Below are 19,807 nucleotides of genomic sequence, written 5' to 3'. Positions count from 1 at the left end.
TGAATGGGAAGCTTCGGGCGAGGCTTGTATGTTGACATTAATTGTAAGGCCGGGGTATGTTGACATTGTTATGGGCGGTCGGTGGCTTAGTCTCTCTGCTATACATTAGCTATGAATAAACCTGCTTCGACATATATTTCCAATTAAACATTTTCCTCGTCAAACAATTTTCCATGATAAACCCTGTTCTCTCTTGAATTAAGGGTGAGTATTGTAAACATGAAAATGTCCTATAGATTGCTTCCATCACTTTCCCAACAAACCTAGCTTCATGCCGTCACACTGGTACATGTACTTATCAGTTTTCTATCTATTTTCAAAATAGCACGTTCTGAAGTAAAACTGTGCACATCATGTTACACGGTTAAAACTCAAACCGTAGGGCTTATTTGTCATCGCGTTAAATGGAAAAGCTAGCATTGAAACATCAACTATGCAAGTCGGGACAGGGCTGAATAATTCTTTACAAATGGTTCACAATAGTACGCCAGTACTTCAGCGTTATAGTCAATGCAGGGTGACGTGACTACCTTGTTCTTGCGCGCTAAATGTAATTAAACGACACTGCTAGCTTACTGATTGTATAGTCTTAACTATTTCTTCTATGTTTTTTTTCCATACAGGTTGTCTTAACGTTCATGGTGTACAACGTGTAGACCTAGAAGATGAATTTGATCCAGCTAGACGTACATTTTTTCCCTACATTATCCGGCGTATATAAATTTGACACAACCCGTCTCTAATGTGGTATGATGTACTTTGAACACACACCCTGTATTCATCAAACCAGGTCTCACCCTCTAGCGAGCGCGGGTTATTTGAATATAGGTCCACGTGAGTTGTCAAGCGATCTCAATTCAAACTGGGCTGACGGGTACGGTCTGTCTATTTAGGGCAGCACGCCATACATATAGCTCTATTGAATACCCTTTGCTTTTGTTTTCTTATAAAGGCTTTGCTGCCTTAAAACACACACCTTTCATTCCCCCTCACCTGTGACGTGCTGTTGATGCATGAGTCATCCTATCTGACCACGTGACTTGGATCAGCCAATAAACTTCGGATTAGCCTGGATCAACCGGATCAACCAAAACTACCTTTTAGCGACCCGTTATATACTACTTCTAATAGTAATAGCCACTAAACGGGTACCTAACCGTAATGAACGTAAAGCTATCGTTGATAGATCGTAAAAGGGATCGGAGGGTTTGAGGATAGAGTTCAGGGTAACCTGCCTTAACACTGACAACATTTGGATTTGTTCAGCGCCAATATAATATACCTAATAAACTGTATTTCTGTGTATAATAATGAAAATTAATAATTTGATAAAATAATATATGTATATTAGTTCCTATTGTGTGTTGATATGATAGATACTGGGAGGAGCTTATGCACATTCGATGACCCCTGACGTCTCAGGGCTTTGTTTTGCCATTGTGAGTGGCAACAATATACTACAAATTATGTCATATGGGTTTTATAACATGTTTCAAAGTTTGTCGTACTGTGTTCCAAAGGTAGTCCATAACCTTATTGGACTGATTATTTTGCTTGTTTTCTTTACAGTGAAGACAAACTTGTAAAATGATGTGTGAAGATTTAGAAACCTGGGCCTAAATTTTTGCAATCTCATTAAAATCAGACCTTAGTTCTCACTACCGCTAAACAAAGATCTGAAGACATCCCATTAGGGGTCATGTCAGACCGACCTTTCATCCGACCAATCAGTGCCTCGCTTACCAGATTATGAAAGTGACAGTCGGAGTGTGATTTCTAATCATACAACCTCGAAAACTTTAACATGGGGTATACTGAACGATAGTTACGGGTTTAACGACTGATTCCTTACAATCTAGACCATCTATTAGCCATTCCAGAATGTAAAAAACAGGTTTCAAATTTTTGATTGGAATTTGTCAAAATATGTTTTGAAGCGAAGTCGCCAATTTGAAATTAGTGCTGTAAAACACGAGAAAGCTGCCTTCTGATTGGTCATTCCATTTGTCGGTCAAAGTTCGCGCAAGGTTGGTCTGACGTGACCCGTAATGCCATGTCCTGAGATCTTTGTTCAGCGGTAGCGAGAACTAAGATCTGATTTTAATGAAATTGAGATTTTTGAAAAATCGTATCCCTAAAATTATAGTAAAGTTATCGTAAGGAAATCATTGGCTGTCATAGCCTATTTTCGAAACTATTGTAGCCCTAAGATTTCTTAATTTTGTCGTAAAACTTAGATAGTTTTGGTACAAATGATGAAGAGAAGATAGTGTTCAACTCTCTATTTGCCGAGTCCTACGTAACATTAAATAGGTTCTGAAGATTAGTGCTCAGCTGCTAACTCTCTGCAACACACAGAAATTCTCACACATTTGACCATCGCGGGTCACTCACGCTCATCGCTGAAACTCACATAAAAGAACAGGGAGTAATCATTGTTTTAGAAATACATAGAACAAAACGGCTTATCTTTGATCAAAACGGCTAACTAAAATATTTCTTTCTTGGCATAAATGAAATTAAATATAAGTTCTTTCACATTAAAATGTCATTTCAACCAAGCCCCATACCTATTGTAAGTTTATATTATCTTCATCCAAGATGGCGGCACACTTTGTCATAGATATTTTGCCAAACAATTAGTCTGCTTTATGTTCAAACATTGACATTTCATTGTTAAACTGTGTGACTCAAATTGACACTTCGGAAACACGATTAATGATTTCACATCAGATATTTTCTTAATCTCGACAGCGATCCACATAGCTATGGAGTTGAAGGCTGAATTATATTTCTATCCAAGTCCATGCTGAAGAGTGAGTGAGTAAGTGAGTTGGTTTGGTTTTACGCCGCTTTTAGCAATATTCCAGCAATATCACGGCGGGGGACACCATGCTGAAGAAGTGTGAAACAATGAACCTTTTTGATAATTTGGGAGAGATAAAAACGGAAGGTGTAGGCAAGCTATAGTAATGACCATGACCTTTTTGATAACTTACGCAGTGGCAGCTAAATCTTAGTTCATTCTCTAGTTGAGAGTGGTTTCCCTTTGTATTCGCTCGGCGAGACCTTACTCAATGTTACCGTTTTCATAAGGCACAGAGTTCCTCTGTAATATTTCCTGGATCACATTTGTGTCAATGCTTTAGTCTTTATTTTCACATTTTCTAAAATTATATCAATCTACATATGTGACGAAGAGCAAAACCATAAGCGTTTCTCATCAGGTTAAACATCTAAAATGGTGTGGGACGAGCAGTTTTAACAATTGAATATTAACTATACGGTGTACTATTTATTGATTTAACAAGGAAATACATGTGATCAAATATGTGTATAGTATATTTGTATATCGGGTATATTAACAAGTGATTAATTATTGTTTGTTGAATAATTGCTTTCTTTAAAAACAGGTGATTAATGGGATAAATCTATTCCATTAAATATAGCAATTCATTCATACTTTGAAAGCCAAAGTAATACACACATTTTCATATCGACTTGTATTTTCGAGAATGGCGATTTGAAAAAAATCAAGAAATAAATGGGTTCAAATGCTCGTTTGGGTTTAGTATCAATATAAAATAGACATTCTCACCACAATAATCATTGTAAAGGATAGGGTCAGCACACAAATACTATTAAATGACCCTCAGCAATGCTGTCAATCAAGCCAAACATTGTTGAACGACGTTCAGGAATAGATTTCACTCATTCACAAAGTATATATTTCGCTCCTCAGCCAGATTTAAATCAAATCAGACAAATCAGTTTATCAGCTCTACTTTATTTCAAACAATAGAAATGGACTACATTATATGTATGTTCACGTTAACTTGTGGCATGTTCCATGAGACAACATAACTTGACAATTCCTATATTATCTCCCATTGTGAATGAAAATTAGTGTCACTTTCAAATTTAGATAAGAATTACGGATCTAGATAGATTAAAACAAGTGCAAAAGTGAGCGTGGCTCACTAATACCCCCGACCCGCCTGGTGTGTCAGTAGTTACAAACTGAATAGCTAGGATATGGTTAGGCAGGGTTCCCCCTAGACTCCAATATCTAAGAGTCACCTTGACTCAGCCTATGAATTTTTGGGAGTCAAAAATATTTTTTGAGAGTCAAATGTTTTATTGTATTATTAATGAAATTTAAAGTGTTCACTGTTAATGTTAAACTTAAAGTTAAGTATCTTTTAAATATTATATGTCTTTAGTTTAAGTCAACAAGTGCTAATTAATGTTCTCAGCTGATTGTACTACAGAGAAATAAAGGATATATGAATGAAAAACAAAGTTTGTTGGTTTTATTTTTTCACAATCTTTAATTACTTCACAGCTCACGAAACAATTTACAGTGACACTAATACAGGATGAATAAATAACATCAGTCTCAACTGTAAGACATAATTTTTAATCATGGATGGATATTAAAATACATTTCATGTCAGATTATAATTTAATACCACTTACTCATTTACATCTTGTATCTAGTTATCTTGTATTATATATCAACAGTGAAGTTTAACTGAAGAATTGTGATCACTTGTAATATTTTCTGGTTGAATACAGTTTATTAGCAACAACAAACACGCCCAAAGCTTTACATTTTGTATATACCATATTTATTCGCCTATAATACACACTAATGTATAATACACACCTCTAATTATGGGCAATTAAATCCTGAAAAAAATATCTCTCGTGTATAACACGCACAGACTTTTCTTCAGTCTCATTTCAGTCTGTCATGATCTGTCATCGGAAATAGCATAACAAATTCGAATTGAATTACCCAAGTTAATCCTGTTGTTACACTATCTGGTAATAAAAATGTGTTCTCTGTATATCTGACCTTATGTTTGTCATCTATTTTATTTATTTTATTTAAAATTTCATTCAATAATGTTTACCTAAATTTCGGCAAAAACATGTGTCCCTCTGATGCTTACAACTTCCGTTTACCCCGTTCCATAGGTTCCGCTTAACCACATACCGTGACCGCACCAAATCACATTATTCACCGCAACAATGATAATATTTTCTTTTGATTCATTTTCTATGAGTCTACACATCTAGATAAACATATGTCATGGTTAACTTTTAGTGAGAAAATATGCTGAAACGTGAAAAACCTTGTCCATTTGCGTAGTTTTCCTTTGTTTACATCACGTGCTGTCATCGAAGCCACACAGAGTGTGAGATATATTTTGTCGTGTACCTCACAGTCGCACAGTTTTAGTAGCATATCTATATAATTATGCCAAACAATATGTAAAGCCCCCGGCTGTTCTGATTTCAGCGTTTGTTTTAAAATGAGAGAAAAGTCTGGTCATGTGACAGGCTATGCAAATTAGCCCATGGCAGTGGTGTTATGTGAAGTTATGGTACTTCTAAAAATGAGGATTAATTAAAAACTAAACGTAAATTTTAAGACATTTGCATATATTGTCTTCGGAAAATGTTTTTAAATTAAGTTCAGGTGAGTAGTTGTAATATTTTCATTCCAAAGCTGGTAAACAACAACATAGATATTTTGAAATTGCGTCAGTCATGACGCAGTTATTTATTTGTGGACGTATTTTTCCTTAATTGAGAGTCATATCGGCAAGAATTCTGCGTCAGGGGAAACCCTGGTTAGGGTTTGAAAAATTCATAATTAATGGAAAATTAATAAAAACAATTCTTTTCTTTTGACTGCACACCTCCATATGACACAGATTATATGAACTAAGTTTGAGATGAATCCACTGAATAGTTTAAGAGAAATCGCGCGGACAAAGTTTTCGGATGGACGTTTGGGTTTGAGAAATTCATAAAAAAAATGGAAAATTAATAAAAACAATTTTTTTCTTTTGACTGCACCCCTTCAAATGACGCAGATTATATGTACTAAGTTTGAGATGAATCCACTGAATAGTTTAAGAGAAATCGCGCGGACAAAGTTTTCAGACAGCGTTAGGGTTTGAAAAATTCATAAAAAAATGGAAAATTAATAAAAACAATTTTTTTCTTTTGACTGCACCCCTCCATATGACACAGATTATATGTACTAAGTTTGAGATGAATCCACTGAATAGTTTAAGAGAAATCGTGCGGACAAAGTTTTCGGACGGACGGACGGACGGACGGACGGAATCTTGGTATAACTATATACCCCAGACATTTTGTCGGGGATATAAAATAATTACATTATCAAAAGACAAATAGCTTGATAGTTACATTGTCATCATAACCCACTTGAGTGTTTCAAGGCACAATGTTGGTGTTTTCTCTATAAACTTGACTTTTGACATAAACACAAAAAAACAAGTAGTATTGTGAAACTGACCCAGTATACATCACGTAACATCAGACTTGAACACATATCTTAAATGCTGAACGCTTGCTGTTCGATCACAGGTCTCGTCATTGTCATTTAGAATAACGTCCCTTACTTTCGTCCTTGACTTTGAATGCGATGTGTTTACATAAAATTTTGTGCGCTTGCAAGAGGATAATTTGAAGGGAAAATAGTGAAGTATCTTTTTTGCACATTATTTCAATTGTAATAGCTATATTGCGGTAACACTACACTTATTGATTATAACATTTATTGGGTAAAAAAAAATTCAATTGCATAGCACACGAATGCTATTTGTGTTCGGGTAGTCATCTCTTATCATAAGAACAAATGTCTACATGTATAGGTAGGACATATACAGGATTGTATGGAATGTCACTCAGATAGTTGTGTGTTAAACAGTGTGACCCAACAATGTGATCATGAATTCCGTGTCACTTCTCCATGTTGTTATTGTCAGCAGCTGGGAATCCCTGTGACGTCACTGGGAAACAACCCGCTTTTTCAATCTCTAACACAAGTGAGTTCTCTGTCAGAGTTACGATAGGTATCATAGCTCTGTACTAACTGCGACAGGTTTGCGATAGTTTAGAAAATGTATCTTATCTTAAACTTAAGATATCTTATCTTTGAACGTAGGTTGTCAAGATTTATCTTAGCTAAGATCATTTCGAAAATCTAGGCCCTGCTCTGAAGTATTTGATTGCAGAAGTTTTCAGGCAATTTGACGTAAATATGCGTATTGCGATATGTATCATATCATGACCCTGCTGTATCGTTTCACCCCTAATTGTAACATGGGAAGATGCATGTAGTTAATGTGGCCGATGTATTTTTTGTGTGTAAATATTTGTTTTAATTTCATTTCAGGTATTTACTTATATTTACTATATATATTTGTTGTTAGTTTCATCAGTCAGTTAAAACAGTGTATCTGACCTGTTTTACCTACTAATTACCCCATGGCCAGCAGCTTAATATGCTGATTGGCCAAGCTCACACCTATTGTTAAACTGCATGCTTTGATCACACTGCATACTCTCTAGCACATGGACTGATAGCGAGTGAGTTGGGTTTAACGCCGCTTTTAACAGTATTCCAGTTATATCGCAGCGTGACAGCTTAATATGGGAGGAAAGCCTGAAGTGATGCATGTCTCAGACGTTTACCACTTCGGTGTAACCCATTAGCACAGGTATGGTGCTGACACACCTAGAAAAAATAATCGGGGCTAACCGGGATTTGAACCCACAATCATAGGTTTCTGGCATGCCCAAGGGATGCAACTCTGCACAGCTAATTGCGGCGCCTTAGACGACTGGGCCACACCTGCCCCCCACATGAACTGATAGAACAGATCAGACCAGCAAGGAATAAAGTTATATAAATCAGGTAAGTTAAATGAATATAATCTCTATTTTGTGTTGTATTGAAATAATACAGTATTTTTAAATTGTCATTAAGTAACCTAAATGTGTGTAATCTAATGATATTAACGTTGGTTACGATTAAGTACTTAAATCTGCATTAGGTAAGCTAAACAACCATAAGTGTAAGTGTTGTTTTTACTTCTAGAATGTTTCAAAAAGCTTTGTAAGGAATCAGATGTGATACATGCAAATCATTATAAATAAAACGTGTGTATTACTTTGTTCAATATATCAAACATTAAATAGTGTTTTAGTCTATGTATTATGTATTCAGATCCATGAGTATAAGTGACAGTGGGGAGTCACACCCTTGTGTCACCTACAGGGTATGCATGGCATTGTTTATATTTGTCAAAGACTTAAGGTGTAATCTAAAAGTTATGATCACATTTAATGTAATATACTGAACTGCAAAAGAAACATCACCATGGATAGATATATGAGAAACCTTATTTGTCCAAACACTGTAAACATATTGATTTAAACTGATTTCTTATCAATCTTGGCATGTGGTAGCATTTGAATAACAAATGAATGTTATCCGATCTGGGTGGATTTTGGTAGTGCAAGAAATGGGGGAATGTATGTGCATTTCAATTTGCACAGAACTCACATGCATCGGGTTACCATGGCTGTTGCCGTGATGCGTTTGGATGATCGGTTTTATTGTCATCTGCTTTGACAAAAATTACCTAGATATTTAAATGACAACTTTTCATGCAATGTTACTTGGGGTGACATTTCTTTTGCGGTTTAGTATATTATATAGAATTAATTTCTGTTTTAAAGTATTATATATGTTTATACAGAACGTGTAAGTATTTTGTAATTATTTTGTGTATATACTACATAGCCAATATAAAAGTCAAGGAATTATGCTATGTATATGTATGTAGCGTTGATGATAATGTTGTACCTATTACTTATCATGTAATTAGGTGTTTCAGGGTGTCTTTTGTCTTTGATCTCCTAATACAAGACATCGCATTAAAGCCCTCAACCCCGTAGCGTGTGTTTGTTCACCTTTTGAAGTGACATCCACTATACTGCTACATTAGCACAGTCGATTGCATTCACATGATACTCAGATGATCTGAGATTCACTTAAATATGAAGACAGTGTATCTGAAATTGACTAAAGAAAAATATTAAGTTTGATGATTTCACCACACCCTACAAATCTTTTACCCTCCAGCATGAAGAGATCTGAGCACACCTTTACAGGCGGTCGCATCAGGGGAACTTTCATTAGTCAGAGAAGAGGCTTGTAAATTTGCAGAATGAGTGAGGGCTTCATTCAGATAGGAATATCTGATTTCTGTATCTTGAAAACAACCATAATCAGGGATCTTAAATGCAGATCTACATCCAAAAGAGTATATAACATCGATGGTATATTTGTTTTCTTGTGGCAGTTTTCTTTTTCTGACATCGAAGTGTCTGAGACGGTAAAGAAATTAAGTAAATTATGTTTGAAAGTTTGTATCTGACTGGCCAAGACATCCTTCATTTAGATTAGGCAGGCAAAGTTTGCTCAGATGTGACCTATGGAGATCTTCACATAGGGGAGCATCACAGTGTTATCAACTGGGGATTATTGGGGGTAAATTGATATAGTTAGGAACATAGTGGGTGGGTTAGTCTAAGGGGAGTTGAAAGGCTGACGTAGTACCTATCTTTGTAGTCCTTGTTGTAGTAGCTTATGCCCACGCGGGCGTAGTGGCTGGGAAGTGTCACACTCCTTGCATGCTCTGCCAGGGGAAAGCCATGATTGGGAGATTCGAAATGTAAGGAGCTTGTTCATTGGTTGTGTCCGTTTTCCTGGTCATATGGTCTGCATGTTGACTTTATAAGCCTACCCTGGGTAGGGAACTGTCAGTCGTCGCTCACCAGTATCTGGTAAGGAAGAGTCGACTCCCGCGCCCTCAATCAGGACCATTTCTTATTTCATTGACTGCTTTCTTTCGGATAAATGGGATGTTAGATTAGGAGATATGGGTGGGGGGAAAACAGAGTAGGCATTAAATAGGTTTGTTTGGGGACGTTTTACTTTCGGTAGTTAAGTTAGAAGGGTGGTTATAAGAACAAGTTTAAGAAAGAAGGTTGAGTTGTGTTACGTAGGTAGGAAAGAGGGGAAAATACGTAGGTTGTAATTAAGTGGAGCAAGGTTTTGCCACCTGTTGTTGTTTATTTTTTGTTAAAAATAGATTTTAATCAAACTTCACTCTTTGTGCCTCATCTATAATTAGAATTGGTTACCCGGTCAGGAGCCTCCTAGAACATACAGACAAAACAATACTGCACAGGGAGAGGAGAACACAAAGCAAGGCACGCAGTAAAACATCAGACCTTTGGTCATCCATTTTTATAGCTTTTACAGGCTTTAGAGGGCGCCTATTGACTTTTTCTTTCTTTTTGATACTCCTTTATCCTTACAGATACAGTAGCCAACAGCTCCCTCCCCTTTACAAGTGTAAGTGTCCTACCTTATCTTTGTTCAAATTGCCTACAGCTGCAAGTCCAATAAATCTGGTCACATGTATGCCACTCTCAGCAAAGATTTGATGATTCCTGAAACATGAAGTATAGTCAAAGAGAGTAAATGACTAACCACTAATGCAATCCAGTGGAGTGTTTTTGTAATCCACAGAGAAGAATATTTCTTTCTATGGCACATGCTTCTCAACACATCATGATGTAGATATCAAACAATAGTTATCATTGTTAATAATTCTGTGAGTACTACCTCCATTACATCATAGCCATAAATCCTGTAGTTTGGCTGTCATCACACTATACAATCTTCAGATTTTCAACAGTCTTCTTCATTGTCAACTATCTATAAATCAATTGCAACCCACACCTCATGTGCATGTGTGAGGTGGCTAAACCTTGCTTCTTTCCAAATCTAAAACCTAGATTCAGAATTTTGGTGAGCTGATTACTCCCGAGAGAAGAAACTCTAACCATAATTTCCATGAAATGAAAATCCCTCTCTTAGGACACAGCTGCACAGCAATATAGGGACAGATTTCATTGGTTAACAATATACAAATGAATTTATGTCTCGTGTTCAGAAACCTGGGGACTTGGCCAGATGCCTGCTGCCATCGGCAAAACATTATTTGCTGTACAGAAGGAACACAGCAGAGAAAACAAAGAAGCTTTGTATGCACTGTAGAAACATTTATACAGAAGTTGAAAGCAATACGCCTCGAGAGATAAAAAAAGGTCCAAAATTGTATAAAAAGTATTGTCAACAATAAGCCAATAGGTTTGCAGAAATGGAAGATACCTGACCACTGGTTTGAGACAATAAAGCCCCTGTAGGATGAAAAGATTGAAAGATGAACTTTACTTAATGCTTCTTACTTTAGTACTCCGTTTCCGAAACCAACTTTGCATCTCACTTCCGATTTTCGTAAACATGTTTTAGAAAATATAAACTATAAAAGCTTGAATTTGCTGCATACTTTAAACTTTCTATTCCACAGTTTGGGAAGCTAATGTAATCTACTGTCAGAAATGAGAAAGATAAGATTTAACGACATACATTATTGTTTAAGACACTCAATGGTTCAAGTTTATATGCTTCTTTCCCTCACTCTCTATAAAAAAGCAGAAATGAAATACTCACAAAAACATTTTATATTAAGAAGTTCACAAAATAATCACACAACACAAATTGCTCTCGTACATGTTTCAAGGGAGAAATGTTGACTGTTATAATATAATCAGTGACGTCACTATATCATCATGTCACAGTGCGCTTGCACTAATACTGTTACGCGGCATTGCCATGTTACATTAGCGGCTTTGGTTTGGAGTCCTTTATGTGTTATTTATGGCCATGCATTCTGTCCTTTGAGCACTGTTTGTCCAATGTATTCTTCTTGACACCCAAGGCATATAACATAAAAAAATAAAAATCATGAAATACTCATATCCCCTGACAATATTACATGTCTGGTTGTGCGCAAGGCATTAGCCCCTGTGAACTATGTTCACTGGACCTTTTTGTAAATGGCCTGATTGCAAGCATTAAAAATTAAAAAAGTTATTACTGGTGTTTCTTGCCATCTGCAGTTTATCATAGAATACGTAACCATATTTGTGATGAGTTGTGTTATTACTTAAACAATAATCAGTAAGGAGAGTTCTTACTTTACTGAGAGATCATTGAAAGCAAGGGTTATCATGTGTACTGAGAAGTACAGCACCCATCATCTGATGATCTGAGTAGAAGACTGGTGTCTGGAATGCCACAGCACTGGCATGATCAGTAAACAAGTCCAGTGTAGCTCTTAGACAACGAGTTGGAGAGTGAATGAGTAGAGTCATTTTCTGCACATTAAAGAAAGAGATCTCATTTGAAATCCCCAGTATCTAGTACAAGTTCACTTTCATGCTGCTCGGAGAGATTCTGAAGTTTCTGCATGAAACATCAGTAAGTGAATGTAACAACTATGACACTTTTGGAGGACCCTACTGAGCATTGTATACACAAGACCTGGCTGGGCTTTAAATTTCCAGTCAAGTGGTATACATCTAAATTAGGAAATTATGGTAACAGTTCTCAGAAAACCCTGAGTAGATATTTTTGTAGAATGTGTCAACGGTTTCTGAGTTAGGCTCAAATACGCGTTGCATTCATTTCTAGAGCGTAAGTCCAGTTTCTTGCCAAGGAAACATTCTAAAAAATCCCAAAATGTCAAAAGGCATTACTAGACGTAATTTTTTTTCAGTTATCTGTCCTTGGATTTTTTTGTGGTATCTGCTTCACATCGGTGTCCATGTTGCTGTCGATTTTGGAGAGATTCTGATCATCTTGACATGAAATGCCATTGAATACGCCAAGCAGTGTGGAGTTTTGAATAATTGTTTACAAAATATAGCCTGCGGCGGCGCATTGTATAGCAAGTGCTAGTTTACGAAAGCTCTTTTTTTTTATATATATTTTTTATATATTTTTTTTATGTTTTTTATTTCGTTTTTCTCGTTATACAAGTGGCTAAAATGGTTATAAATGGAACTAATATACATACATTATTTTTTCAGTTCATTAATTTTCATTATTATGCACAAGAATGCAGTTTATTAGGGATATCATATTGGCGCTGAACACATCCAAATATCGCTAGTGTTAGGGTAGGTTACCCCAAACTCTATCCTTAGCCCTTGGATCCCCTTCGCGATCAATCAAGCCTTTACGATCATTAAGGTTAGGTACCCATTTAGTGGCTATTAGAACTCTGTCTTCAGCCCTTGGATCCCTTTTACGATCAATCATCCCTTTACAATCATTAGGGTTAGGTAAATCTACCCGTTTAGTGGCTATTCTAGATTTTATAGCGGCTCCTAATATTCTTCACACAAAAGCGTCGAGTAAAATGATGAAATGGTTTTGTGTTGAATACTTTGGCTACTGGAAACTGTCCCAATCTCATCTCTGCATAAGGTCCGCCATACCCCCCAGAGAGGGTCCCAAAATTTGGGCTGGGTTTATAATGACAATTCAACACAAAAATTGCAATGATTTATAATTTTTTAATTTGAAGTTTACACGATATACAGCTTTTCCATTGGACGAGAGGTCGGTCACATGACCGCGAAATTGACGTTCATAAGTGTATGAACAACACAATTTGACATTCATACATTTTTCACGAGACTGTGTTTTATGGTGGGGGGGGGATATTCAGTTCCGAGAATAGGCATTCTAGTTTGTTCATGGTGCTGATGCCTTGTTCTAATTATATAAGTCCTTGTCCACAGTAAAAAAATCATCCAAAAGATGCAATATATTGTCAATGTCATGCACATGATTGGCAATCTAACACACTGCTGCAGACAGGCCATCAAACAGTTTTCAACTGGACCGGCATCCGAAGACCAAGCGAGTGTAATAATAAAGCTGATGATCCCATGATATGCCATGTAAGTTCCATAAAGAAGGGTGAATTGGAAGCATTTTGAATGCATCTGTTATGTCCACCTTACACAGGTAAGCATGTTGTCCCCTGACTTTGATAAGTTGGATAGAGTCGTCCACTTTCACATAGTTGAGGGAGAATTGTTCTTTGTCAGTTAATGAGTTCAAACTTGGGTTTTCCACATCATCATGTGGGGCCGAGAGGTCAACAATCAATCGCTTCTTTTTTTAATATTTCCCTTCCACAATGCCGATTAGATTAACCCTGTGGTGAGGGAAAGGAGATTGCGTAAATGGACCTATCAAATAGCCTTTGCATAGTTCATCTTGAATAATGGTGGCTACTGTTTCAGGATTGATTCGAGCAGATAAGAGATTCTTGCAGACAGTAGTTTGAGTAGGTGGACATGTAATGCCCTGCTGGGAATTGAGTCTCCCCTGTGTTATGCCAACATTCAATAGCAGGGAGTGGCTTTTGACATACAAAACACAAATGTCTAAATCTACAATTTCCGTGAACACATTTCTCAGCATTAAAGTTGTTGCATAATTGGATACCTTTGTGTATGAGAACTTCCCTTACCCGGCGATCCATGCCTCTGCGTTCTGTGTTGAATTCTCTGTCCCTAGTTGTGGGAGTATGGTTAAGAGTCTCTCATGGTTGGTGATGCATGGACTTGGCATCAACCATGGAACAAATCTGCGTCAAATAACCAATGTCATCGCACAACTGGCAAGCAGTGATTCTGCGTCCTGTAAACACGGCTCTATAGATGGCATCATCAATCTCTCCCCATGGTAGTTTACAGTTATGTTGTTCAAGATAAGCTGCCGCTTTAGCCGAGAAATGTTTGTGGTACTGGTAAAAGAGTTGATTCTGATATTGGTTGTGCATATCAACTATAAGGCGCTGATACTTGTCAAGTTCGGCTTGTCTCTGTGGCCAGCGTAAACACATGATGGCTTTATACTTCCCAAAAGCTGTGATAACCATGTCAAATGTCAAGGGCAACTGCAATCTATAGTGGTGGGGACTTTTGAGCTGCATATTCACCTGAATGGTTCTAGCATTGGACGTTATTTCATCAGGAATGAGTAGCAAAGCCAGGTTCACATCCTTACCTTCCTGAATGCTCTTCCGGAGAGTGGGAGAAACAAAAGCTACGTCTAGTAAGTGCTGAGCCTGAGGCTAACTGGTGGACACGCATGGAGTAGTTGATCCTGTGTTGTTCGATTCCCTTATGCAGTAAATAAACTGAACGGCTGTGACATCACATGGATAGGGGCCGGATTGTCATGTGGTTGACCTGGCCCAGCAAAAGTGGTCTGCAAATGTGAAGTGTGTGGCACCGTAGCAGGCTGATTCCTGGCATCTATTTGAGTGCTCAGCGTGGCCACAGTACGCTGTAACCTGTTCACGGTGTCCACAAGCTGGGCGATTGTTATGTCACTGTGTGCCTCGATTTCAGTCGAATTAGGGGGCATCGTATCCTCATGAACTGCCGTTGTGCTGACTCTGGCTGACGATCCGTCCGACAATGCTGACCTTCGTCTGTCCATCCTATTGTTACGGTCTGGGAGGTTTTCTGTGTAAAAGGTTTGGTATTGAGCACGTGTCAACCCCACGGGGGGCTTAATATCCAACACTTCTTCGATGTAGGCACAGATATCTCCCGTAGTCCAATTCCGTGGAAACACCTCATACAGTCTCTACTGCACTGAGAGGGATCGCTGGACTGTATCGTCGCCGAGGCACCCAGACATCGGATGCAGCCATGTTTGTTGTAAGAGAACCGTCCAGAACCTCGCAGATACTTGCTGCTTCACTGAGCATGGTATCCTGCCTGGATATCCTGCTTGACGTTCGCTTCTTACGAGTTTTAGGAGCCATACTGCCTGAGAGAAACAGGAACACTTGATTCTAACTATTCGCTCATACATACAGGATCAAAATTGCTTGTCATTGTTTATGAAACCTGAACAAGATGGCTGACCTTGACTAGTTGTTGCACATGCTCGTACTTGGCATGCTGGGAAATTGCCTTATCTAAGTTACTATAAATAGCATCACGCATGATACATGTCTGTATTACTGACGTTGTCTTACTGTAGATTCTTATAGTAATATTAATACATAACTGGGTGGTTAGTGTTACACTTATCTGGTAATAAACTGCAAGAAGATTGTCTTCTGGCTAATAATGTTGACTTATGTTTACCTAATAATGAAACCATAGAAGATAATTAATGCTTAGACTATACCAAATATATTGTATGCAACATTGAACTTGGAAAATATGAGAAAATAACGACATAGCAGTCTAAGTTATCATTATAAACTCCCTCAATTGAGCACCAATTTAACATTGGAGGTACCAAATAAAACCAACATAAAATGAACAATTGCACTCTACGTATTGCACACTACCTATTGCCAGACAAATCTTCTTCTGCATAAGGCCCGCCAGACACCCACAAAAAGTTAACCCTTCAGGTATACATGGGTAAAATTGGGCTGGAATATATATCGATTGTACCTTATTAAGGTAAGTTTAAATGAACAGGTTCATATCACAGAGTATAGTTATCATGGTATAACATTTATACTAAGTTATCTTATAATAATTAGATCTTCATCAAGTGCTTTTATGAGTTATCATGGTGTAATATTTATACACCATTTCATATAATTATAGTTTAGCAAGTAATGATTATCATCAGGTAAAATGCATATATAAAATATCAGTAGTTCCAGTTATAGCTTTTTAGATGGTTGCTAGCCTAAAATAAGGTAAAGACATACTATTAAATAGGACAAGAGTTACGTCTACATAGTTTAATTGATTTGAAGCTTTTAGATAAATGCTAGCCTAAGGTATCAAGATCCCATCTCCCAGACAAAGGATATTTATTTAAGTATATCTGTCATCACCTACCGGGGTATATTAGAATAACATTACTTCAATTAAGACTCATTAAGGATTAGCCCCCATACAAGCTCGTCTATAGTGCATTAAGAATTAGCCCCCATACAAGCTCGCCTATAGGGCATTAAGGATTAGCCCCCACACAAGCTCATCTATAGTGACACCCTAATCTCTTTCAAAACATCCAGTAAATATGTCAACAAGATTAGTGCCAGTCCAACAGGATTAACAGGATTTAGTATTCCCCTCTGTCTAGCCATCCATTTAGCTTAGGACACAACCAATCGTGTATCAACCAATCACATTCCTTTCTATTGTTCAAACTTTCATTAAATACATACTGTAGCCAAGTTCTAGCAGAGAAGGGGTTTGACTCTCTTACCAAGCAGACCTCTCTCTCCCACAGCCCAGAGTGTGTACCGACTCTCTGAGGCACCCTTAGTTATTTTCTAAGTATATTGTAAATTGTTAATTGTTCTTGTAAATAAAATTGTGATTAGTCTCCTGTGACTCTGGCTCTTTGCTGACTAATTCCCCAAGAAAACCAGCACGTCATTTGGAAGGTATTGTTCACCCAGAACAGTTCCATGATATACCTCTGACCTCAACACTGGATTAAAGACAACCAACTCCTGCAAAGACACCAACAAAGGAAGAAAAAGTCTTCAAATATTGTAAGTACTACATTGTTGATTACTTGTCTTTCTTTAATTTAGTACGGTACATACTAATAGGTGTCATGGCAAATATGGAGTCTGGTATGGAAAATAACTTTGAAAGTGAAATTCCAACAGTGTCTTTAGTTACGCCCCTTGCCAAAAGTGTAATTCAGGCAAAATTTGGCACAAAAACAACAAATTGTTTAGTAGATACAGGGGCATCCATTTGTTGTATTTCATCTGCTTTTCTGAGCACAGCTTTTGAAAACCTTACTCTTGGAAACTCACCCTTTCCACAGGTTAAAGGTGTTGGCGGCGAATTGCATAAAGTGTTAGGTTCAGTTGTGTTAGATTTTGTCATTGAGGATCAGGAATTTTCTCAAAGATTCTATGTTCTGCCTACACTTCCAGAAGCAGTGATACTAGGTGAGAACTTCCTTGATGACAATGATGCAGTCTTAGATTATAGCTGTCATTCCTTGATACTTAACAACAGCACCTCAGATAGGCAATATATCAATTTCATAGCCAATTCAGTGCAAGAGATTAGTGGATTAGCAAAAACAATAGATCAGATTTACATCCCCCCTCAGAGTGAAATTCATTTCAAGGTCAGACTATCAGAGACCAAAGAGGATTCCCTCATCCTCATTGAACCCATTGCTTCCCTCACTGCTCATTCTGAAGTAGCAGGTGGTAGAACTCTTTCCAAAGTGAAAAACAAAACTGCTACATTTAGGCTTATGAATCCCTCCCAAGAAGAAAAAGTTCTTGACAAGGGTACAGTTGTAGGCAAATTTAGTTACATTGACCAAGACTCTGTTTATGCAATCGACTCTGACCAACCACTCATCAGTACCGTTAACACTGACAATGAGAAGAGAGACAATGACACCAGGGATTATGTTAAAATTGCACAAGAATTAGGATTTGATTTGACCAATACACAACTGACTCCAGACCAACGACACAGACTACTTAGATTCTTGGGACAAAATAGAAACATGTTTTCAACGGGTCTTGCAGATTTAGGAAAGACTGACTTGCACCAGCATATCATTGACACTGGCGACCACCCACCCGTTAAGTGTAGACCATATCGCCAATCCCCTCATCTCCAAAAAGTCACTGAAGAGCTTATAGATGATTTTCTGAAGTATGATTTGATCGAGGAGTCTACTTCTATGTATTCAGCTCCCATTATCCTAGTCAAAAAACGCGATGGCTCATACAGATTTGTTTGTGACTACAGAAAGTTGAATTCTGTCACTTTACCAATGTCATGGCCTCTTCCTGTTTTTGATGATGTTGTTGATAACATCGCCAATGCACAAGCTAAGATCTTCTCAACTTTAGACCTTGCTAATGGCTTCTTCCAAGTGCCATTACATGAAGATTCAAAGCATAAAACTGCTTTCGTCACCCATCAAGGCCTTTATCAGTTCAAACGTTTACCCCAAGGTTTGACAAATTCTCCACATTGTTTTCAACAGCTCATGAGCAAGGTGCTAAGAAAATTGCTTTTTAAGGTTGCGCTGATTTACATTGATGATTTGATAATTTACAGCAAAAACTTTGAAGAGCATCTCCAACATTTGGAGCAAGTATTTTACTATCTCAAACAGGCAAATTTAACACTAAAGCCATCCAAATGCAATTTTGCAACGGACAAAGTTTCTTTTCTGGGTCATGTTTTATCATGTGGAGGTGTTCAAGTTGATGACAAAAAGATTGAAGCAATTAGAACCTTTCCAGTGCCCAAATCACAAAAGCAGATCCGCTCCTTCTTAGGTCTCACGAACTTCTACAGGAAGTATGTGAAAAATTACGCTCACATAGCGCTTCCACTGAATGCCTTGCTAAAGAAGCATTCAGAGGCAAAAGTAGGAAAGAAACCAAAGTTCCAATGGTCACTTGAGTGTGATCAGGCATTCAACACACTCAAACATGTTATACACCTGTTCTGGCGTATCCAAATTTTGACAAAGAATTTCTTCTTGCAACTGATGCCAGTGATATGAGCATAGGTTTTGTTTTGAGTCAAAAAGACGAGAAAAATAATGAACATCCAATAGCTTTTGGTGGTAGAGCTCTTCATGGCAGTGAAAAGAACTGGAGCATTACAGAAAAGGAAGGCTTAGTTGAAGCCATTAGATCCTTTCGTCCATACCTTGCAAATTCCAAATTCACAGTCTACACTGATCATATAGCATTGAAATGGCTGAAATCCATCAAGGATGCCACAGGTAGGTTAGGGCGATGGTCTTTGGAACTTTCTACCTACACTTTTGACATTGTTCACCGCAGCGGCAAAGCCAATGGGAATGCCGATGCTCTCTCACGTAGGGAATATGAGGAAAATATTAACTGTAATGATCAAACAGAAGAAGATGCTGAGAAAACAGTCTTCTCAGTAACTTCAACTCAGCAAAGCAAATCAACTAGCAGTACCACAATCTTGCCAAACACCCATTCATCCACACAAGTCACACAGACAACTCAGACTGAGG

The 19,807-nt window shown here is 37.6% G+C and overlaps 1 protein-coding gene across 5 annotated transcripts in view; it reads right to left on the bottom strand.

Annotated features, from left to right (window-relative positions):
• LOC139466653 (CWF19-like protein 1) overlaps positions 1 to 19,807 on the bottom strand; it is a 411,301-nt gene that overhangs the window by 166,951 nt on the left and 224,543 nt on the right. For all 5 annotated transcript variants that reach the window (XM_071248237.1, XM_071248241.1, XM_071248239.1 and 2 more), the window contains one exon: positions 10,266 to 10,350. In XM_071248237.1, the coding sequence (XP_071104338.1) occupies positions 10,266 to 10,350 (85 nt within the window). The remainder of the gene's footprint in view (positions 1 to 10,265; positions 10,351 to 19,807) is intronic.

This window comes from Haliotis cracherodii, unplaced genomic scaffold (assembly GCF_022045235.1).
Source record: "Haliotis cracherodii isolate W230 unplaced genomic scaffold, xgHalCrac1.p SCAF_19, whole genome shotgun sequence".
NCBI lineage: Eukaryota > Metazoa > Mollusca > Gastropoda > Lepetellida > Haliotidae > Haliotis > Haliotis cracherodii.
This window is presented reverse-complemented; position numbering and strand designations above follow the sequence as displayed.